This window comes from Crocodylus siamensis, chromosome 5 (genome assembly GCF_052110815.1).
Source record: "Crocodylus siamensis isolate JL-2025a chromosome 5, ASM5211081v1, whole genome shotgun sequence".
NCBI classification, from domain to species: Eukaryota; Metazoa; Chordata; order Crocodylia; family Crocodylidae; genus Crocodylus; species Crocodylus siamensis.
The window spans coordinates 205,589,989-205,612,689 of record NC_143399.1 but is presented as its reverse complement, the minus strand read 5'-3'; the positions used below and the strand labels follow the sequence as shown (position 1 = coordinate 205,612,689).

General features: G+C 47.1%; 1 protein-coding gene across 4 annotated transcripts; it reads left to right on the top strand.

Annotated features, from left to right (window-relative positions):
- The first annotated feature begins 1,613 nt into the window (after window positions 1-1,613).
- CDC25A (cell division cycle 25A) lies at window positions 1,614-21,496 on the top strand. 4 transcript variants are annotated; one of them, XM_090048027.1, is made up of 18 exons: window positions 1,678-1,815; window positions 2,630-2,935; window positions 3,305-3,390; window positions 5,624-5,675; window positions 6,358-6,393; window positions 6,568-6,604; window positions 7,001-7,102; window positions 8,232-8,351; window positions 8,435-8,569; window positions 9,924-9,998; window positions 10,768-10,920; window positions 11,317-11,412; window positions 12,094-12,156; window positions 12,248-12,346; window positions 13,139-13,269; window positions 13,587-13,698; window positions 15,641-15,734; window positions 15,910-18,287. In XM_090048027.1, exons 3-18 carry the CDS (start codon window positions 3,327-3,329, stop codon window positions 16,101-16,103), a joined length of 1,563 nt encoding a protein of 520 aa, XP_089904153.1. In that variant the 5' UTR covers window positions 1,678-1,815; window positions 2,630-2,935; window positions 3,305-3,326; the 3' UTR covers window positions 16,104-18,287. The 4 variants fall into 4 exon arrangements, with proteins under 4 accessions (XP_089904152.1, XP_089904151.1, XP_089904150.1 ...); XM_090048026.1 differs by lacking the exons at window positions 2,630-2,935; window positions 15,910-18,287 and adding an exon at window positions 21,387-21,496 and having other exon boundaries at window positions 1,614-1,815; XM_090048025.1 differs by lacking the exon at window positions 2,630-2,935 and having other exon boundaries at window positions 1,614-1,815; window positions 10,771-10,920.
- The last annotated feature ends 1,205 nt before the right edge of the window (window positions 21,497-22,701 follow it).

The window sequence follows — 22,701 nt, the reverse complement described above, 5'->3', positions numbered from 1 at the left end:
TCTTTACCATCCCCAAATTGGGGTATAAACTTTTCTTCTGTCGTGTACACAGGAAAAATGTAACTGTTTGGGGCTTGTCTTGGGCACCAGCAAGGCCAGGAAGGAATTCTTTTCCCTTTCTGTTACTGGATTCTGGTTTTCTTTTGTTTTGCGTTTCTCCGATGCGCTGGGTACGGGTCACAGCTACTGCTGGGGATGTTGACTGGCCAGTATATAGGAAACCCAGAGGCTCCTAGATTGAGGGTCCTGGACGCTCACTCACTCAGGGTCGCACCAATCTCCAAATCTGGGGTCGGGAAATAAGTTTTCCTTGAGTCAAACTGCCAAAGGCTGTGAGGGGGTTTTGCTTTCCCACAGAGCATGGATCGCTGGCCTTTTCCCTGATCATCTGAGCAAACGCTAGCCCAGTCCTTCCCTGGCACTGCAGCGAAAGGGCACTGCAGAGCCGTTTCCTTCCTCTGCTGTTTCCCGTGACACGTTGTAGGGTGTTGTCGGTGTTTCGCACGCGTGAGACCACTTAGAGCGGTGCTTTTAGTCCAGGGCTTGCCTGCGAGCGCAGGCGGTTTGCCATGATTGCTCAGGAGGCCCCTTCCAGTCTAACACGACCACTTTGGACTCGTTCCCAAAGCCGCGTGGGTGTCAGCAAACACCGTTGGCATCACACGTCGCCTCGTTGCTGCAGCAATGCTCCGAGCCCCCGATCTACACCTTGGTTTATAGCCCTGCCAGCCCCAATGGGCTGGAAACCAGGATCAGGCTCCCCAAGACTCCGGGAAGGACAATGTGCCAATGCACCATGGCTGGGTTTTATTCTGTGATTATAGTGTTAGGGAAGAACTGGTGCAAGCTCATCTCCGCCACCCTGCGGGGCAGCAAGGTGCCTGGTAGCAGAGATGCGAGCCAGCTTGTCTTCATCCCATGCCTCCAGGAGCTGGGGCTTGACAGCACAGAGCACTGAGAGGCTGGTGCTAAGCTACTGAGGCCGGCCTGGACGCTGCGGGAATGGCTGCCATGTGTGCGCCTCATGTCTATGAGAGGCTGGACCAGGCCCTGGGCGCCAAGCTGGGTCTTTAGAGCAGCCGCATGCCCCACAATGATGCTGGGCGATGGAACTTGTGGACTACAAATCCCAGCATGCAATGCGCCCGCCGGCGCAGCCTCCCCTTGGGCCAGGGGGAGCATTGCATGGTGGGATTTGCTGTCCCGTTGGCGCATGCGTCAGGATGGGGTTGCAAGCTGCCCACGAGGGAACCCGCCGACGAGCCCATATGGCGGGCAAGCTTAGTGGTCGGCTCTGCTGTTCCTGGGGGAGGGAGGAGACAGAGCTAGGCTCGTTTCCATTGGCCGCACACGAGCCTCCGCGTCTGTTCTATTGGTCAGCACTGCGGAGGCCTGTTAACGTCTCAGGGAGAGGCTTGGGCAGGGCTCACGGGGGATTGGCCGCCGGCAAGGCGTAGCGCCGCGTACTATTGGTCACTCTTTCTGTCGCTGAGCCCGACAGCTGGGCCGGGCGAGAAAGGGAAACGAGACTGGCGCCAGGTGGGTGGGCTGAAGTTGGGCGCCGCCGCTGCTGATTGGTTGGCGCGCTTTGGCGCCAGCTTCGGAGCGGGGGGGCGGGGCGGGAGAGCGCGCGCGCGCGCGCTCTCTGCGCTCAGGGACGGAGGCCGCGGGGGGTCAAAGCGCGGCCGCACTGACAGCTGCACTCAGCGCGCCTTCCGCCATGGAGCCCCCGGCTGCCGCCGTCAAAGCCCTGTTCCCCGCAGAGCTCTCCCCGGTCTCCGGCCTCGGCTTCGCCCTGGGCCGCCTCGGACAAAGGTGAGACCCTCCCTCAACGAGGCTGCCCCCCCACGCCTGAGAACCCCCCGACACATGGGCCTGCCCCTCCCCCCACCCCTGAGGTGACCCCCCCACGCCGCCTGGTCTCCCCTAAGCTGAGACCCCTCCCCCATGCCTGGGACCCCCCCACTTCGCTCTCCACATGCACATCCCCGTGCCCCACCCCCCCTTGGCATCTCCGTGGTACCAGGAGTAGGTTATTCCCACCGGTGTCATTGCTGCCCAGGGGAAGATGATTCCCTGGTGACATCTGTCAATGCCTTGGGGTGGGAATGGGCATTTGTAGTCACAGGGGTGTGTTCGCATTCTTTCGAGGAACAGTTTTCTCCTAGCTGTCGCTTGGGGAAGTAGGAATCGGAACCCTTTCTGGAGCTCATCTCTGCCATTCTTTACACACCATAAAGTGACCCTATGGAAAGTCTGACCCGCTGCCTTCGGGGGGGGATCCACTCTTCTGCAGTTAAAATTCAGCCCTGTGCCGTGGGGCAGTGCAAAACCAAAGCACGACTTACAGTGCGGTGGGGGCAAGTGGGGAGCCCCCCTCTGCACAGTGATGAATGCTTATTACCCCGCGCACACAGTGTTTGCAAGGCTCAACTGTCCTGTCTGGTAACAGTGAAGTTTTTTGAACATGAGTGGTTGGGTTTGGCTGCCTGCCACCGTCCTACTTTCTCATGGGCCTCAGCCCAAAATCAGTTCCAGCAATCACACTCGTTCCAAGGAGTGTTCACAGTGTTGTCTTCCAAGATTTTTGAACCTTGCAAATTTTGACTTATCTGCACCGTTCTTGTAGGTCCGAGATTGACTGAAGAAAAACTGAGGTTCTCTTTTGAAACTTTCTGATTCTCACTTGGAAAAGTGCAGGTGGACCAGAAAAGCTCCAAAGGCGGAAGGCAAAGAGCATGTTTTCGGTTGTGATCGTTGTGAGCCCCCATTTATGGCTTTACAGTTTGGTGGTTTTTCACATTAGCAGTGCCTCTGTGGAAGTATGGTCATCTGCGTGTGAGAACACGTAGGGACTTGCTTTTGCCTCATGCAGTTCAGAAAATAAGTCACGGGGAGTGTGATGGAGCCACTACCTACCTACACTGTCCTTACAGTGAGTATTCAAGATTGCTGGGTACTAGAGCCTTGAACATGTCATTCATTAAACCAGTGGTTCTCAACATTTTTTAGACTTGAGGTCTTCCGAATCTAATGTGGGGTGCACCCCGCATTAGACTTGAGGCCCTCCTCAAAAAACACTGGCTCTCTGCTTTCCCTCACTTTGCTCGTGGAATGATACCAGAGCAATTTTTCTGTTGCAAAGAACTCAAAAAGGTCACAACAGTCGACACATTTTCTGATGCTGTGGGTCCCTACTTGAAACCTGGGTTTATCTTGTAAATGACGTGGTTTATTTGTTGTGTCTCTTTTTTTTAATGAAACCATTCAGTAAAATAACTAATTTATTTTGGGATTTTTGTAGCCAACTTGAGAATTCTGAGCAGATGCTGGAATTGAAGAACAGTAACAGCCTACAAAGAATGGCCTCGTCAGAATCTACAGACTCAGGTTAGACTGCTTTAATCGCAAATAAAAGCCTGCGAATGAAAAAGTGGTATCCTCTTGTTTGCTTAATGTCTGTAATGGGCAGACTTAAAGTTTAAAAGTCCAGGCTAATGCTACACATTCTCAGGTAGCTAATCGTATTAGTCTGAAGTCAGGCAGAAGATGGTTCAGAGTAGCACGAAACCAACTGATTTAGAGAGGCATGACCCTTCATAGGCACCAACATATTTTGTCGGGTACTGTGAATGCACTGCCAGAAAGCAAGGGTTTTATACAGAAGGGAGCAAGGAGAGGAGCTGCTGCTAAGAGAGGTAAGAAGTAGATTGATTGGGTGAGTTAAAATGCAGTTAACTGCCTTGTTCATCTTAAATTGATCTAATCAAACCACATACTAGGTATCTTGGCAGCTGTCTCTTCCCTTTGTTCCTTTCTACATAAAAGCTCTTTTTTCTGTCAGCTGAACAGTTTGCTGTCAGAGATGCCTCAAGCCTTCAGAACTTAGTTAAGCATTAGCTGAGGCTTTAAATCACGGTTGTGTGGTCAGTGTCCATGCAGGTGCTAATAAGGGAGAATCATGTGTCCAAAGCCAACTTCTCCTATACCTCCTGGTGGTGTCACATGCTGGTTGTCCCCCTAACTGCTTGCCCTCTGGGGTTGGTTGCGTGTTAGTGATGCCATCTTTGTCTAGACTAGCAGGGACGTGGCTGGTGTACTACATACAAAGATCTATGCCCTCCCCAAGTGCAGCTCTGATTTCCTCCTCCTGCCTGACCTGTTGCTCTGCTTTCTGTTCCCTCCCTGATCTACCATATGCCATGCACGTGGGCTGCCTGTGCCACTAGTGGCCACCCCTGGTCTAGCACTTGGAAAGTCCTGAGTGGGGGAAAGGTGCTACCTTTTAGTGTGCTGCTTACAATTGCTTAATGCTTTCCTAATTCTAAAGACCTGAGCATCAGGGATTAAAGACCACCTTTTTCCTTAGATGTTTTCTCTTTCATGTGCAGCCTGATAAAACTTGCATAGACAGCAAAGCGGAGTGAGATAACAAGAGGGTGCAACATGGAGACATGAAGAGGGAGCTTGCTTCTGTCCACTTGTTTAAAACAATTCTTCCAGAGTCCCTTGAGAGGATATCCTGTAAGCTCCAGCAAAGCTGCTTCATTGTTCTCCTTTAAATACTTCCTTAAGACTCCTTTTTGTTATCATCCCTCCAAAGAGCAGTGATTAGGCAATGGCCCAAATATGCCAGAAGCCTATATTGCTGACCAATTTTTCTTTGTATTTGCTCATCAAGGTGAGGTAGATGGGTGTGGGGTGCCATTGTACATAAAGATGGGTAGATATCACATCACACCCATACAGAGATTTGAAGCTGTTTGGGGCAGGGAACCTTTTTTGCTATGTGCTACATGTTCTACAGGCACAACTTTTGGCTTGTGACTACAGTAATAAAATATAGGTTCCTGGAAAGCAGGCTTCATAATTGTTGATGGCCTTAAGCATACCAGAAGGAAACTGCAGCTGTAATGTTGCAACTTGAATGCACACACAGAACATTTGGGTTGGAGATTAGGAAGAACTTTCTGACTCTAAGGGTGGTTAAGTATCTGTATGTATATCCTGGGCTGGGCTGGGCTGGTTTTAGAAGTGCTTCTCCTTTGAGCAAAGTGTTGGACTACATGAGGGCCCTTCCAGCCTTACTCTTCTGTGATCTAACTCTGAGGTGCTAGCTTGCTTTCTCGATACTGATTCTTCTCACAAAGAACTTTGGTAGATAATGAGATGTCTACTCTTAATTGAGTTGGGATGAAGTGGAAATAAAACTTTATATTTAAGACTCAGTTCCTTAGAAAAGTTGCTACCTGTTAAAGTTTGTGTGTGTATGTAAAAATTAGCAAAAATATAATTAATAGCACAGTTCTAAGGCAATAAGCTTCTTCATACAGGGTAGTACCACAGGATGCTTCTTGTAACCAATATTTATGGCCAAAATCATTAATGGGGGGAGGACATTTGAGGGGAACTTCTTTCACCCTACAGCCCTTTTGGTATAGGATCAGTCACAAACCAAGGCTCTGATTTTTCTCTGTAACAAAGAGTTTCTCAGCAGGCTAAGCCTGTAACCTTTTGAGGAGACGACAAGTTCCAAGACTTGTGGATAGGCATGGCTGGCTCTTCATCTCTTTCAAAGTATCATGATCCTTCTCATTGGTAAAAACCTGTTTGTTTTCTGCAGGTTTCTGTCTGGATTCACCTGGTCCCCTTAACTCAAGTGACATCGAGGAAACGTATGTTAAAAAAAATGTGTTTTAAGCTTTTAATTTATGGCATATCAGACTATACTGACAGCTAAACATATGCTCATGGGAACCTTGAAGGGAAACTTTCATACCAAGTGCATGTACAGTGGTGTGCCCTTGCACACTGCAGCTTGAGATCTTAGCTTCTGTGCTGTTTGTGGTACAGACTTCATACTTTGCTGGGTAATGTCTCTCACTCAGCCAAATTGTGTTTGAGCAGCTGGTTGATTTTAAGTTCACCCTCTACAGTCAGCTTGGCCCTTGCCTTACAGGAATGGGCAGTGCAAGTGGCCCTCTGTCCTGTTTAGCTGAGCTCCTTCCTCTGGGGCTGACTTCCTTAGCTAAAGCATTCAGAATTAGGAAGTATTAATGAGCCCCTTTGGGGAAACTAAGGGGGAGCTAAATGAATTTAGGCATTGATGTACCTTCTAAGAATCTTGTCCCAAGCCGCAACAACACGCGGAGAGCATGGTGTCTGCTGTTTTCAAGATGTAGAGGAATATAATTTGGGGATGGGTAATAGCCTGACCTGGCTTGAAGTACTTGAATTGCTTTAAGCAGCCTGGATAGTTTTATGAATTGGTAGTCAACTAGCATAATGTCTTTTGATTACCTCACAGCTAATGCCATCTAACTTTCTCTTCTGCACTTTTTTTTTTTCCTCCCCCAGCTTTGAGAAAACACTTCTGGAATCTGGCAGATATAAGTGAGTTTAACTTTAACTTTTACCTTTCTGTCTTAATTAACAATTTTTAGATTTTTTTTTTTTAACTTGTGCCATTTAGTTCAGTTTTTTGCTGTGGAAAATCTGAGGTTTATTGCCATTTGTTAATCTTTCTTCAGATTAAAGTTGAAATTTGACTTTCTGTTCTTATTGCAGCCTTCGAATGCCTGTCAGAAGGATACGCTCCCTCCCAGTAAGTTGGCATGGCAAAGGGTTTTCAGTGTTGAGAATTTCTGCTCCTTCCTGCTTATTTTTAATCTGTAGGTATCAAGCCAGTCTTGAGAGCCTGAAAATGATGCTACTTTCTTAAAATTAAGCCTCTATAAATAGAAACGACATGTTAGGTTATAAGCTTGAAATGCTGTTTGAGTTCTGCAATGCAGTCTGTCACTGGCTTCATATAGATGCAATTACCAAGTTGAAGCAGTGGGTGTGGGAAACTTGTAGCTCTCATGGGCTGTACTTCCAAACAGATTGGCCAAGAACAACAGCTGTGTCCACAGATGGGTGCCAGTTGGACATTCTTGTTAGTCCCTTGGTTGCCTAAAATCTGCATGATGCTGAACTGGATTTACTCTTTCAACTCCAGCAGAGGCTTTTGGGTTCCAGTCCTGCTCTGAAGAGGAGCCATTCTGATTCCCTGGATTGTGATGTCTTTGAGCTACTGGAATCAGATGAAAATAAAGAGAATGTAAGTTTTTTGCTTGTTGAATGTCAGGTTGTGTGGGGTTTGTCACCAGAAACTGCTTACTTGAGGTGGCATGGGAATAACTTCTTGTGCAGGGACAAGGGTTTGTTACGAGCAGGATGTAAAACCTGTTGTATTCAAGTGAACTTCTAGAAAACTCAAACGTTGGCTACTTTTGCAGTTGACTACTAGAAAGACAAAGACCTAACTTTCCACTTATTTAATATAATTTTTAATTAACTGCAAAGGTATTTAAGTGCCTAACATGCATCAGAGCTGCAGGCATTTACTCCAGCATAATGACTGTGTTGGTATGTCATGTTTCAAGTTTACTGAGTAAAGTTGTTTTTTTCCACTCCTGCTAGGCCTGGCGCAATCCTCCATTTTAATATGTTAAATCAGAATGCCTCTTTTTAAAGGCATTTTGTGCTTTTAAATCCAACCCACAGGAGCTAAGCTATTCTGGGGTTTCTTTTCTCTTAACTTGAATTCATATCCTTAGTGAAGTTAATTGTCTTCATACTGAGTGGATCTTAACCTCAGGCTGTTTTGGTTTGTTTTTTCTAATGCTGACTAACACTGTCCCTGCTGGAACTCTGTGATTACTAGCTCTCCAGACAACTGCCCTATTGAGGTCATAATTAACAAATTGAACATCCCTACTTTCATTAAATTGGATAAATTAAATCTCTAAGCAACTTGTCCTTTTGGGCTAATACGTCCAGCTCATTATAGGACTGTTGGCTGGAAAGTCTGGCAATGCAAGTCTGAGGGCCCAGACCCCTGCAGAAACATCAGTCTTTACCCTCTTCCCCCATGTACCAGGGGTTTGTCCCATCTTCCCATCCCAGTGACAGGCTTATCCTAGCAATTAATGCACAGCTCTGGCTTCCTTTTAAATGATTAGGAGAGATTCTTGCTGGGAAGTTTGCACAGGAGAATATGAGACTTCTCAGGCCTGTAGAAGTTAATACAATTCCACTGATCTAAAAAATGGTTAGACCATGTTTTGGGCAGCAGAGCGCTGAACCCAGAAGGGGAGGAGTGGGTGTTTTGTAGAACAGTTTCCATGGAGGGGTTCCCTCAGCTGTACTTTCTTTGTTTGGAATGTCTGTCTTCCCCTTTCGTTAAGGAGTCATTTGAGTTTAAGAAGCCGACCAGGCCAGCTTCCCGTAGCTGTCTGCGTGTTCGTTCCTATGATGACGGAAAAGAAGTCCTCGGCCAAAGGCACAACTTGGATCGTGCTCGGATGGTATGCAGCCTTCTAGTTGGAAATAATTGCCCACCCCTGGGTTAGGTCTATGCTAGTAATACAACTCAATTTTCTTATTCTAGTTTCCTGCTGATGAAGTCCATGTGGGTGACCTAGAAATCTGTAGACCTGATTTTCTGCACCAGTCATCTCTGACATCTGCAACTGAAGACCTTGATGATGGATTCCTAGATATGTTGGATGGGCAAGACATAAAGGTACATGAGTGTTTGAATTTCCTCAGTGTGGTGACTCTCGACAGATACTTGATAATGCACTGAGGAAAAACTGTTCTAATTCAGCTTCTTAAAGAAAATGGTAAATTCTAGGTGTAGATTCTAGTTGAGCCCCCTCAGGACATTGGCCTGTTATGCATTCAATTCATGGATATATTTACTCATAGTGGGCTAGTGTAATTGGATCTGCTTTAGCCTCTGATGAAAGATTTGCAGAGCTGTACAGAGCTGGGCATTGGAGACCATCCTGAGAGAGGACCTAGTGACAGTGTTTTCTCATCTCTTGCCTTTCGTAGAATTATAGAAAGCTTATGCTGCTGCTTTTTAAGCACAGAATGTTGATGTCTTTCATGTCTGCTCCTCTCCAGCAGACAGGAGCAATTAAATTAAGCAAATGCTGGTTCCTGCTCCTCTTCTGAAACCTAAAGTGTCTTCAGTTACAAGGGGAAAGAAAGCAGCTGATGCAAGTGGGATATTTAATTTAAAAGCCAGACTTTAGAAGGATGGAGTCATGGCTGGTAAGCCCAGAACTGTCAGGACTTCTGTTCCTCAGCAAAAAGTTTAGATCAGGGGTGTCAAACTCACCTTTTCCCTGTCCTGGATCCAAACTGCAGCGCTCCTTGCAGGCCAGAGCTGGCGCTGGCAGCTCTAGGTCAGGCATTGGGCACACATCAGCAGTTCAGGCTCCTGTGATGTGCCTTGTACTGGAGCCATCACCACATGTCCTATATTGTGGCGGCAGCTCTGGCTCCTCTGGCACTGGGCACATGCTGACAGCAGATCCAGTTCCTCCAGTATGAAGCAATTGGAGGGCAACTTGGACTCTGACCCTCGGTTACCCTCTTGCTATCAGTTGCCACGTTCACAGGGGCCCTAGAGCCCTGGATTCTGCAGCAGGCCACTCTGTTCCCCCTGACCATGCCCCACAGTTTCCAGGGGCCTGGCAGGCTTGATCCAGCCTGCAGGTTGTATGCATGTTTTGACACCCCCAGCTTAGTGAGACGCTGTTGCTTCTTGAATCCACTAGACTATTAAAGGCACAGAGTAACCTCTGAATCATAAATGCATTTTTATTGAACAAATCGAAAAACTGATACAATAGCTTTTAAGCTCCTGTGTTCAGCAGCCTGGTCTCCATTAGACCAGACTTCCTGCTAAGCGCGGAATTCGGTTAAATGGTGTTTCTCTTCTGCAGTGGGAGGGCAGGGAGGAGTCCCAAAGCTGCCCTCAATTGAATTCAATTAGAATGACTGCATGAGCTATGCAGAAACCCTTGATGTATTGCATGGCTGCTGACTCTGATAAAGGAGATCTGAAATAGCGTCTCTTTCCTCAGAACAATGAGGAGGTGCCCTCTGATGTAGCAAGCCTTTGGACTGCTCCACTGGTCATGAGGAAAGCAGATAACCAGGTAAGCATTCCATCCCTCCCATGATGGCTGTCAGACCTTTCAAGGGCCATTAAGCTTCCGTAATTTAAGTAACAGCACCTTAACAACTATAATAGGCCTTTGTAGGCAGATTTACCCCTTGTGCACATCTGGCTTCCAAAAAGAGTTTTTGCTTCTGTTCTTTGGGACAGTTAGGTTTTGAGATCATAGTATAATGGCCTTTTAAAAATTGGCTAACTTTAATAATTAGAGGATCCTGTCTATGTAGCCTGTGAAATGGTAGGGCAGCATCTTGGGGTATAACCATATATCCATAAGAGAAATGCCTAAAGGTTGGCTCCTGTATCAACTGACTTACCATGAACTGTGTATAGGCATCTCCACCCAGTCTGCATACAGATACCTGTAATGCATTCAGCCGCTGTCTTTGCATTTAAAAAAAAAATCTGGATTCCCCTTAGACCCTCAACTGAACCCCTCAGACTTCCAGTGAATTTGCTTTTAAGCAGCATGGAGTGTCCCAGATTCAGCAGACCTGTGAGACTTTTGGACCCAGGCTTCATGCAGTGCATGGCTAGGAAGTGTACTGTCTTCTGTACTGGATGTAGTCAGCTGGCTGGCACTGAATGCTGCAGTAGCTGTTTCCCTGGGACTATCCAGTATCCATTCATGTTCTTGCTGACTCTTAGTTAATATAGGCGTCTTCAAATTCTTCAGGCTCGTTTAGTTCCTGATCTCAACCTTCCTGGCTAGGGGCTCTTATAGTTTCTGTTCCTTGCCTTTGTTCCAGAAGAAGCGGTGCAGACTGTTTGGATCTCCATCTCTGTCCAGTGGTGTGGCTAGGACTGCTGTGAAAAGAATGGAAAGATCCCAAGAAGACACTTCTCTAGGAAAGAGCAAAAAGAGAAAAAACATTCCTGCAATACCTTCTGAAGAAGCAACGGTTGGTGGCTTAACATCTAGCATTAACAATCCTTGTCTAATCGTTTTATTCTGCAAGTGTAGACATCCCGTTCTTAAGGATGTTCAACAGAACAGTGGCCCTCTAGGTAGGTAACTGGCCATTTAACAGACTGCAGTATTTCAGTGCATGACTTAAGGGGCTGTTCTGGGCGGGTTAGTGATTCTTTTAGGGTTATGGGTAAGTTTTTTGTCTTGACATCCCATTTGAAATAGGTGAGGGGCAACAGATCAGGACTTTGGGGTGCCAATACGTCACTAGGGTTTCGGGTTTTTTGTTTCTTGTTTTTACTCTGGGGCAAGTGTAACAGTTCTCTGGGGGAGAAGGTTACAGGAGATTGCCTCTGTTTTGGTAGTAATAGAGCTCTTGTGCCTCCAGGGTCTGGCGCTAATCCGGAGGCAGTCATCTTCCTCAGCAGAGATTGAGAGCATTCTGGACAGTGACCAGAGAGACCTCATTGGTGACTTCTCCAAGGTGATTCAAGTGACTGTCTTTTCTTATGCATGAGTATTTCAGACCCATCCAAGTTATGTTCTCCCCTGCTCCAACAATGCATGTCTGAATGCTCTGTAAATGCTATAATAATCAAGTGCTCCTGAGAGGTAGCTTTGAGAGGGTATTTAAGTTTTTTACTCCTCTTCTCTATTAACTAAGTTGCATCCATTTTTTCTTTCTCTCTGGAGACGATGGAGTTGTCAAGGCATGTCCTTTTGCTGACCTGCAGAATGTTTAGTTAAGCTTTTCGTGCACTATAAACTAATAAGTATCTACTGTAAGCCTTACATCTCTGGCATAAATCTCTGGTTCCAAAGAAGATGGAGCTGAACTCTTCTCAGTAGGGGCAGACGACAGAACAAGGAGCAATGGGCTCAAGTTGCAGCAAAAGATGTTAAGGGTTGGATATTAGGAAAAACTTTCTCCTGAGGAGTGTGGTAAAGCACTAGAACAGGTTACCCAGAGATCTGGTGGAATCTCCATTCTTTGAGGTTTTTAAGGTCTGGCTTGACAAAGCCCTGCCTGGGATGATCTAGTTGGTCCTGCTTTGAGTGGAGGGGTTGGACTAGATGACTTTCTGAGGTCCCTTCCAACCCTAATTTTCTGATTCTGTGAGGAATTCTATTTCTCATATCTAAGCCAGGTTTTTTTGTGTTTCAGAGTTACCTCTTTCATACTGTAGATGGAAAGCATCAGGACTTAAAATATATTGACTCAGAAATGGTATGTATCCTAAGGGCAATAAGGACTTGATATGTACTATCAAGCATACTAATATAGCTTCTAACACTCCTAAAATCTTGTTTCTCTGTAGATTGTGTCTGTGCTGACAGGGACATTTGCAAGCTTCATTAAGGAATGTGTGATAATTGACTGCAGATACCCATATGAATATGAAGGAGGCCATATCAAGGTACAGTGAGCCTGCAAGCAGAATGTACAGTTGTCTGAAGCACAGCTGCCATTTTGACTGAATTGGCAAGCACTGGAAAGTGTTCAAGATGCTTGCTTCTTCACTGCTTAAGAGCAAGTCCAAAGCCTGGTTGGCTCTTGTTCCCTTTTGCGAATTAGGATTTGGTATCTGACTAACTGCATGGTGGTCAGGCCAGAGCCACCAGACAGGCTTGGAACTGCATTGTTCATGTGCTGAACAGACTCACGAAGACATGTGAGCAAGGCCTCCTGACTAATGGGTAGGCTTTTCCCCAGAGGACAAACATCCAACCCTTCTTGGTAGGGAGAGTGGGCATAATAGCAGGTGTGAACAGGACTGGCCATGACTATTCTCTGGAGAAGCATCAGGATGTTAGGATAGCTAATGTGCCTACGGCCATTAAATGTTTTAGACTCCAAGTGAACTCTGCACAATAGTATTCTAACTGGGAGAAATGGCCTTACGCTTAAGTTGGTTCTGTATTGTCAGCACTTGTGCTGAACAGTGCTGCTTGAGTAAACTCGCTAGATCTTAAAGCAGCAGTTGACTAGACTTGGGCTCTGAGAGGGAAGGCTAAAGCCTGTTACTATTTCATGCGGCCTCAAGCGACTGCTGAAGAATGCACCTGCTGGCCCAGGGTTGTGGGTGCTGTGCAGCTGTTTTGCATGGCATGGAAGAATCACTGTGCTCAGTTTGGAAATAAGGGCATGAGGGAATTGATACAGCCCCACCCAACTGGCCCTACCTGTTCAGCTGTGACTCTGTTCCCAGGGTGCTGTAAACCTCCACATGGAAGAGGACGTGGAGGAATTCCTGCTGAAGAAGCCCATCCCGCCTTCAGACAACAAACGAGTCATAATCGTCTTTCACTGCGAGTTTTCCTCAGAGCGTGGTCCTCGGATGTGAGTGTATGCTGGGATTACAGCCCACTTAATAACTGTGTGATGATCACTTATGGAGTTTTGTTTCTAAAGGCAGCCAAGTGAGATGGTGACTTGTCTGCCACCTGTGCAACTGAGAACAGTGCCGGTTGTCTGTCAATTGACACGGAGCTAGTTACCAAAATCTCATTTTGCTGTATGTATGCCTAGCTGCAGGCGGCTGACACCTGTGCTGCGTTTCTCTGAAGAATGGGAAGTACAGGTTAAGAGTACTTTGCACAAAAATAACCTTAAGACTGACAGGGTGCATAACTTTCTCTCTGAATTCACCATTTCAGGTGCCGGTTTGTGAGAGAGAGAGACAGACTAGGTAACGAGTACCCACACCTGCATTACCCAGAGCTGTATGTCCTCAAGGGCGGCTACAAGGACTTCTTCTTAAGATACCAAGTAAGAAGCATTTGTTTATGAGTTTTTAACTTCTCTTCTGTTTTCATTCATGCTGTCAGAATAACACTGAACAAATTCCTCCCACTCCAAACTCAGTTTAGCTACTGGTTTTGCTGTTCACCAGAACAGAAGAGAACCTTGTATTACGCATAGTGATTTCACTGGGCATGCCTACGCATGCAGTCTATTGTGCAGTAGTTTATTCTGCTGTGCACTAACATATCCCATCAAAAAACGTGCTAATACACATTAGAAATGGGCTACACTAAAAAGGCATGCACACTTGCTACTGAGCATTAGGGCAGCCTAATGCACATTTATGTAGTACCTCATTAGAGGTACTAAGCTTAATGTGCAGTAGCAAAAATGCATTAATGCACATGTAGTCCACTGTCATGGTAATGCAGATTAAGAGCTACAGGTGACTTGCCTTCACTACAGACTACTTCCAGTGCCTCATCTGTAAGTCTCAGAGCTGCAGTACTGTCAGCATTCTGTTGCTTGCTCATTTCTCTTGGGAGATGTAGAATTGGGCTTCTGCCCTTTTGTAGTCTCTGGACTCTCAGAGCTCTGTTAAGACCAGACTTTTCATCATCTGTATGATGAATGAAAACCAAAGTCTTTCATAGGTTTTTCTCCCTTTTTGGGGACACCCAAACATCTCTAAAACAATCTGCACTGGAAATTCTTAGTCCTTAATTGAAGTGGCAGCCCTTCTTTGCTGAAGTATGAATGAAAATGGCTGCTTGTATCAGCATGTTCTGTTTCCTTGGTACTCCTGCTGTACTTCAGAGAGGTCTTGCTCCCCCTCTATGTGGCACTGGTCAGGTCGCGGCTGGAGTCCTGTGTCCAGTCCTGGGCGCCGCACTTCAAGAGGGACGTGGAGAACCTGGAGAGGGTCCAGAGGAGGCCACTTGTATGGTTGAGGGCCTCCGTGGCCAGTCCTGTGAGAAAAGGCTGAGGGACCTGAATCTCTTCAGTCTCCGCAAGAGGAGACTGAGGGGGGATCTTGTGGCTGCCTACACCCTTATCGGGGCACCAGCAGCAGGGACTCGGGGAAAGTCTGTTCACCAGGGCCCCCCTTGGAGTCACCAGGAACAATGGCCACAAGCTGAGGGAGGAGAGGTTTAGGTTAGATATTAAGAAGAACTACTTCACTATAAGGGTGGCCAGAGCCTGGAACAGGCTCCCCAGAGAGGCGGGGCTCTCACCTTCCCTGGAAATCTTCAAGAGGAGACTGGACAGGCACCTGGCTGGGGTCTTATGACCCCTCCACCCCCAGTGCTCCGTCCTGCCCATGGCAGGGGGTCGGACTCAATCTGTCTAGGTCCCTTCCGACTCACTGATTCTGGTTCATTTCTTCAGCTAGCTCTCTAGCTCATTCCAGCATAGGCAAGACTGAAGCATTGAGTTTTACATAAATTTAGCACCTTTCAGTCCGCTGTGCTTCAGAGAGAACCAGGCTTTTTTTCTTATGTTAACTTCAAGAGTGGTGCCCTACCTACTTTCAGCTGTAGTACCTCAAATCGTGTGTGTGTGTGTGTGTGTGTTCCTTTCCTAAAAAGCTGTGCAGCATAACTGTGTGGCTTCATTTGTGGAAACATTTCTGGCTCTGAAGTCTTTGGGGGGCCTTGGGATGAAAGCCATGTAAATGAGAGGTTCTCATCACTGCTTTGAGAGAGCTCTGCTTGAGAACTCCCCCAGAAGAAGCTGAGTGAAGTGTTTAATTGTGAAGGTTTATATTTAAACCAACCTAAGCAGCAACGAAATGGCAGTTCAGGACCAATCTGTTATTATCTTTGTGACGGAAGCAGTGGGTGATGAGTGCCAGTGGGTTCTTCTGTTTGAAACAAAGGGACTGACAGCACGAGGAAGGGAATGTTCCTTGTACGCTTGAAACTGGGATGTTTAAAGGTGAAACCTACATGTTGTCTTTTCCCAGAGCTACTGTGAGCCCCAGAGCTACCGCCCCATGCACCACGAAGACTTCAAGGAAGACTTGAAAAGGTTCCGCATAAAAAGCAGAACGTGGGCAGGTGAGAAGAGCAAAAGGGAACTGTACAGCCGCCTGAAGAAACTGTGAGGGCTGTTGAGCATGCAGATACTGTCCGTTACATGGGGGGACTTGGAGGGAAGAAAGATGTATCCGTTCTTTGGTCATGATTCCATGTACCAGCTCACTTCGTGCGCATCTTCCCGTCCTTGTCTCAGTTGCTGCAAGTGAGAAGAGAAACGGTGTGCAACTCCTGCATTCATCAGGCTGCAGGTTTGAACCCTGTCGGCTGTATGTTGACTGCAAAGCTGACTCTCCTGAATGTCTCTCTCTGTTTCATAGACACGGCTTCTCTTATGACTACCATGAAAAGGAAGATCTGCCCAGTAGCCTGCTCCTTCGGGTGGCTTAAGCTGACCCATGCAGTATAAGTGTTAATGAGAGCATTTTAATCCCTGTTTTTAAAATTATGCCATGTTTTTATTTAAGTACAGTCAAATGAAGCTATACCACTGCTGTCGAGTCATCTGGACTGTATTGAGGCCTCTGTTTTCTGATAAATGGTGACTTACTGTCAGGGGTCTTCAGGCTTTCCTCTCAGCTATAGTTCTGACTCTGTGGCAGTGTAACCATGCAGTGGTAAAGCAGAATGAGGAACAGTGCTTCCCAACTAGGCTTTTCACAAAACTCAAAGGCAACACTATGAGAAGCCTGTCAAGGACAATCTGAAAGGAAGCTGCTTTATTGTGGTCTCTAACTTTATTCTGTAATCTTGGTTGCTTTATTTTTTATTAGCTTTGAGAACTTCTCCATAGCTGCTTGATCGAAGACCCTCTTTCAGTGGGGACAGAATTGCTGGGAGTTCAAGTATATTAAAAGCCAGGTGGAAATCTGGATGAATGCTGCCAATTCAAGCAGCAGCAGGGGCACAGCATGCTGCTGCTTTCTTTAGGTCTGGACATTGCTGTGTACTTCAAGGTGGGAACCTAGCTATGAGCTATGACACTTGTTCCATCCTTAGCAAGCTATTTGGCTTATTTCTGCCAAACATGAGCTGCTTCCAACTGTGAAACTGTTCTAAAACAGCTCTTATAGCTGGGGGTTTCACTTCAGGTGTTTGTCCTGCTGGCTTGTCTGTTGCACAGCTGCAGCCAGCAAGCTGTCGGCATCAGGAGGCCCAACTAACACTTGTAAAAGGGAGACCTTTCTGAGGCCAGCATTGCTCTCCAGTGAAATTAGCAGTCTTAGGACCTGGCAATCATTTGGCTTAACTAGCTAGAGCAGTGGCCAGAACAGGTTCAGCCTTGGCCCTTTGTGGAAAAGTTATGCCTAGCGAATGCCAGAGCAGTTTAGCAACTAAACAGATTTGCTTTTTCCTTTTGAATATAGAGAGAGATCAAAATATATGCCTGGCTTGGCAGTGGCTGTACTTCTTTGCATGCCAGCATCTTGCCAGTGAAGCTGACTGTGTTTTTGGGAAGGCTGTCTCAGAGCTGACTTAGTTTCCATAAGTTCTTAAAGCCCCCCCCAGTATCACCTTAACAGAAGGCTCAAAGTGTTCAGATGGCATGATTTGTACAACCCAGGTCAATGTGGTATCAGTGTTGGGATGGGGAGGTTTTACGTTGTCTTGTGTTATCTTGGTTTTAAATGGTGCTAGATTTTATTCCTTCAGGTTTCAAAAACAGGATTTTTTTAACCTGATTCTCTTAACTTTTTTTTTTTTTTTAAGTTTAATCTCTTCTGGGTAGATTAAGAAATGTTAAATCAATGTTGGTGATTACCAGCCATATAAACAAACAGTTGGGAGACAATTTGCATCCTGTGTTCTTGCCTGGAGGTGGTTCTTGGGAATTTCCAGTAGAAGCCTGCTGGTGAAATGTCTTGAAGTCTAAACTGTTTGAATGATCATGTGTCAATGTTAAATGTGGGAAGGAGAGAGCTGTTCTGAAATGCAGCCAGCCGTCCAACTGATGGACATTGCCTCTGATAGAAGACCGGTTACTCTAAACATGGGTCACTGGTATGTATACAAGGCTGGCCACGTAATGTGGGCCTGCAGCATGTCTGACCTACACACTCCTATGGTGCAACCCAGTGACTACAGGGCGTTTGTGTGTAATGGCTAACTTGTAAGCCATGTGCAAAAAAAAAAAAAAAAAGACACAGAATAGGAATAGGTCGACTTCACTGAATATGTTAGTGATGGATGTCACCTGTGTGAAAGGGGTCCTTCTGCCGTGTTGTATAAAACCACCTTAGCAAGCTGTACTAAGAATATCTTCTCTCCAGTACCCGAGACTTCCTGGTATTCAGGAAACTGTGTGTTTGGTGTCAGTGTCTAACGTTGCTGCACCACATTAGCCACAGTGTTTGCTTTAAAGGTGAGACTTGTATGTGATCTTGTGGATGGGAGTGCAAAGCTTTGTTTGATACCTGACCTTGTTCTTTTGCCTGTATTGTGTGTTTTGAGAGTTTCCTGTGGGGATGAGAGGGGAGGTTGTAAGAGGTGTGTGTTCCTAAACAGGGTCTGTATTAATACAGTCTGCATCTACTAGACTACTGCAGGCTCGGGGAATAAAGTACCTTAAACAAGCTTGCCTGTGTCTGGCTTAGTTTCTGTCCTTATTTCAGTGGAGTGGGCAATGATTACATGGTATGAAAGGACCACGTGTAGGATAGCACCTGGTACCACACTGGCCAGGTCTTGGTCTTATTGATTGGTTTGTCTAAATTTCTTTTGGAGTCAGGAGCAGACTGGCCTAGTTCGCCAAGGATACCAAACTTTGGGGCAAAGTATCCACACCAGAAGATGGGCGGGCGATCCAGGCTCACCTGGAGTACTGCATCCAGTTTTGGGCTCCACAATTCAAAAAGGTTGTGGAGAAGCTAGAGAGTCCGGAGGAGAGCCACGCGCATGATCAGAGGTCAGGAAAACAGACCTTACAACGACAGGCTGAGAGCCACGGGACTCTAGCCTGGAAAAGTGCAGGCTCAGGGGTGATCTGATGGCCACCTGTAAGTTTCTCAGGGGTGACCACCAGGATCTGGGGGAACGTCTGTTCACCAGAGCGCCCCAAGGGATGACGAGGTCGAACAGTCGCAAACTCCTGCAAGACCGCTTCAGGCTGGACATAAGGAAGAATTTCTTTACTGTCCGAGCCCCCAAGGTCTGGAACAGTCTGCCAGCGGAGGTGGTTCAAGCACCTACATTGAACACCTTCAAGAGTAAATTGGATGCTTATCTTGCTGGGATCCTATGACCCCAGCTGACTTCCTGCCCTTCGTGTGGGGGGCTGGACTTGATCTTCTGAGGTCCCTTCCAGCCCTAATGTCTATGACATCAAAGGAGGCTGTGCCTGCACCACTGAGGGCATAAACTGGCCTCGAGCTGGTATTACTGGCAGTGATGCACAAGAACAAGGACTTGATTTCACCAAGGCTGGACCTAGCTAGCTCTCAGACCAGACCTGCTCCAGTTATGTGGTAGGAGCAATCTTGGCACAAGCAAATGACTATTCGGAGAATAATTGTGCAGTGGCCATGGTCTGAACTTTTTAAAGAACCTGATGTCTGCTCCCCCACCCTGTGCTGGCTGAGAGGGGAGGATTGTGCAGAAGTCCTTGTTTGCCCTGGAAGCCTTCCCAGCACAGCACCTGCAACTTCTTCTCAGTTTTTAACAGCTTTAGCAGAGACCCAAAATGGAGAGCTGGTGCTCAGAAATACTCTGAATCAAAAGCTTCCCTTATATACAACAATGGGACTTCAAATCCACCATTCTTTGCTTTTTGCCTGCTGTTGAGGTGTGTGTGCTGTGTGGGGCTTTTAGTTTGTTTTCTTTCCTTCCCCGACCTTCATTCCTCCTCCTTCAAAACTGGGAGGAAAAGTAGCTTAGTACCTGGGTCCATAAGGCAGGCTCTCAAATGTCAAGTGAATGCTTTTTCCCTTTGTGGCTGAAAGGAGGTAAAATGCTGGCTGTTTTCTACTGCATTGAAAACAAGTGGTTGCAAGAGGCTGGAGTTTTAAAAAGCCAACTGAAAGGCCTGTGTGAAGGGAGGCACCCTTCAAAGAGCCTTGACTGAATTCAAAAGGAGGAAGAAACTTGATGTAAACCTGCAGAATGGCGCCTCCACCCTCGACTTTTTTCTCTGATGCTGGCTTTACTGTACCTAATGGGATGCTTGCCAGGTGCATGATGCTAAGCTTCATGCTCTGCATCTCTCTCAAACCTCTAGTTTCATGGTGGAGAATGAAGGGGCAAGGACTCAACCCTGCCTTGACCAAATGCTTTTGGTGAGGGCAACTGAAGTACTCCTCCTCTTCCAAACCTAGGTTATTAGCACCTGGTCCCAAGAAGCTTCAGTCTCTGGCAGAGAGGAAGACGGGCAAACTAGATGACCTTGTGAGGTTCTTTCCTATGATCCTATGAAAGTCCGCTACTATTTTATTCCCCAGGAGGATGGCACTCAGTTTTAAAGGTAGTTTTAGAGATTTAGCCAAATCAGATGCAAGTAGTTATGTGAGCACCTTCTCGAAACAATTCACCTGAGGCTGATTCAGGATCTGGCCATTTGAGATCTTGATGAAAGTTCTCCAAGCAAGAGAGGCTGTAGGAGCATGAATGATGCGACCTACCATTTTGCCAGGATAGCTTGTGAGGATCTGCTTTGTCCTGGGCAGGACTGAGCCAGAGGGCCCAGAAATGTAGGCTCTTGAGAAAGCGAAGCCTCTACCTTCTTGCCCTGGTGAAAGTGATTCAGATGGATGTGAAGGGCCTGTGCTGGCTTCATGCATACACTGAAGGGTAAGTGCTTCTGCTGGAGTTTTTTCATTGCTCTAATCTTGCCTGAATTAGTTTAATCTGCTCGGCAGTTTGAGAAACCCACTACAGCTTTTTGCTCTGTAGGTGGCAGTGCCCACTTGCACTTTGGAGAGAGGTAAAGGTGCAATTAAGCTCAACTGCTAGGGTGAGGCTTGAAAAGTTGCAATGCTCTTTCTCTTTCTTCCCACTCTCCTTTGTGGCCCAGGGTTTGGGTTTTTTTGACACTCCGAGAAGCATGCTAAAATGGAGGCCCTGGATATGCTTCCCTGCACCTCCATCACATCAGCTGGCCTAATATTGAAGTCAGCTGTGGTTGGGTGTTGTGTCTGATTTAGATGATCTACTGTCGGACTAGATGATCTACTCGGGTCCCTTCCGGCCCTAGAAACTATGAAACCCTTAGAAACTATAATGGTTTTGGTTTTCTCAAATGAACTGCAGAGGTTTCAGCTGGAGCTTAAAGAGCAAAATGCACTATGAAAAGGAAGCATGTGGCTGGCTGAAGGCTGCGATGCTGTGCACCAAGCTGCACTCCGCATTTCTGCAGACATCTGCACACGGAAAATAGGATGAACCGTTCCCCAGATGCTAAATACTTGCAAGCAGGCCAGGTTCTCGCATCTAACCAGACGAAGACTTGAAGCAATTGAAAGCCTCCTCTGGCATGAACTGCTTTAGCGAGTGGCTGAAATGAGCCTGTTTAAAGTTTCTGGTGACTTTTGGAGTGGGGGGGAGCGGCACAGGGCGTGTGACAGATTGACACACAGGTGTGTTCAGGGGTGTCCAGGAAACCTAGGGCAGGAGAGGACTTTATAAGATACAAAAGGGACAGTTGCCTTTTTTCTTTTCTTTTCTTTTCTTTCTTTCTCCTAGGGAGCCTCATGCTTTCTTGCTGCTTGCCTGCCAGGCGCTGCGGAGAGAAGCGAGTTAGCTCATCGGCGGAGGCCATCTGTCTTCCTGGGGCCTGAGGCTGCCTGCCTCCCGCCATGTGGCGTTCTGCTTCTCATCTCCCCGGGGCTGCTTTCAAGCCATGTCCGGACTGAATGGGATTGCGTCTGTACCTGTTCCCCTGGTAACCATTTTCACACTTGTTAATGCCAGCGTGTCGAGCACCTTCTTTGTCTTTCAGGACGGAGGGCTAGCTTCTGTCAAGGGGCCCTGAAAGTTGTTCTCTGGCAGCAGAAAGAGCAGACTGTTGTGGCGTGGGGTGGGGGTTGTGAAAGTAGGTTTCCATTCCTGTCCCCTCCCATGTGCATCTCGTGCCAGTTTTTCCAGCAAACAAAAGCTGCATTCTCCAAATCCTCACTTCCATGGGCATAAGCTGCTGGGAATGAAATCATCTTAGTGGTATGGGTGGCCCTTACCAAACAGGCCTGGGGCCTACTGACAAGAGTTGGAGAGGGGGAAAAACTCTGGTCAGAGGCCTTGACTAGTCTCCAGCACTGGCAGTGGAGCACATCCCCAGTGTTTGTTTTTTTTTCACACTCTGGATCTGCATTCAAGTGAAACCAACATCTAAATTAATCAACCAGGCTCCTACTGGGAGATAATGATCCCCAACGTGCTCTCAAGTTCCATATCTTTCCTGTTTAATACATAGCTAAACATTATAGTGAGTCACCGCCACTTCCTCCACGCCAATGAATAGCGTTGACTCCTCTTGGTGTTGCTTTGCTACAGCATTGCTTAGCTGGAAAACTCCAGGGGCGCTCAGAGTAGGCAAGTAGCACTGCTCTTTGCTAGAGAAAGGGGAATTGGGGTCCCGCAGGCTTCTTGCCCAAGGGCATGGGATGAGCTAGGGACAGAGCCCACCCCTGCCTTTACCTCCCCAGCCCTGTGCATTGCGAGAGGTTTTCCCCCATCCTCTGGAGAAGCAAGCTCCTGGTCACTTTGAAGCCTGGCCTGCACATCCTAAAGAAGTCTGCCTACTTTGCTTACCACAAGCCCCTTGCTTCCTGGGAGGAGTGCACGATGGTACCCCGGAGGGCATCATCCAGCCTGGCAGGGATTCCTAGCTAGGCACTGGCACCGAGAGGATGTGCTGTTTCTACCTCCGCGAGGCTCGGGGAGCCAATCTCAGGACGGGTGTCCTGCTGTAATGCTGAATCCCTGGGAAGGTCTGTGTGCACCTCCAAGGTCTTGGCCCTGCCCTGAGCACTTCTCCCCTTACTGGAAAGTGCTCCGCTGT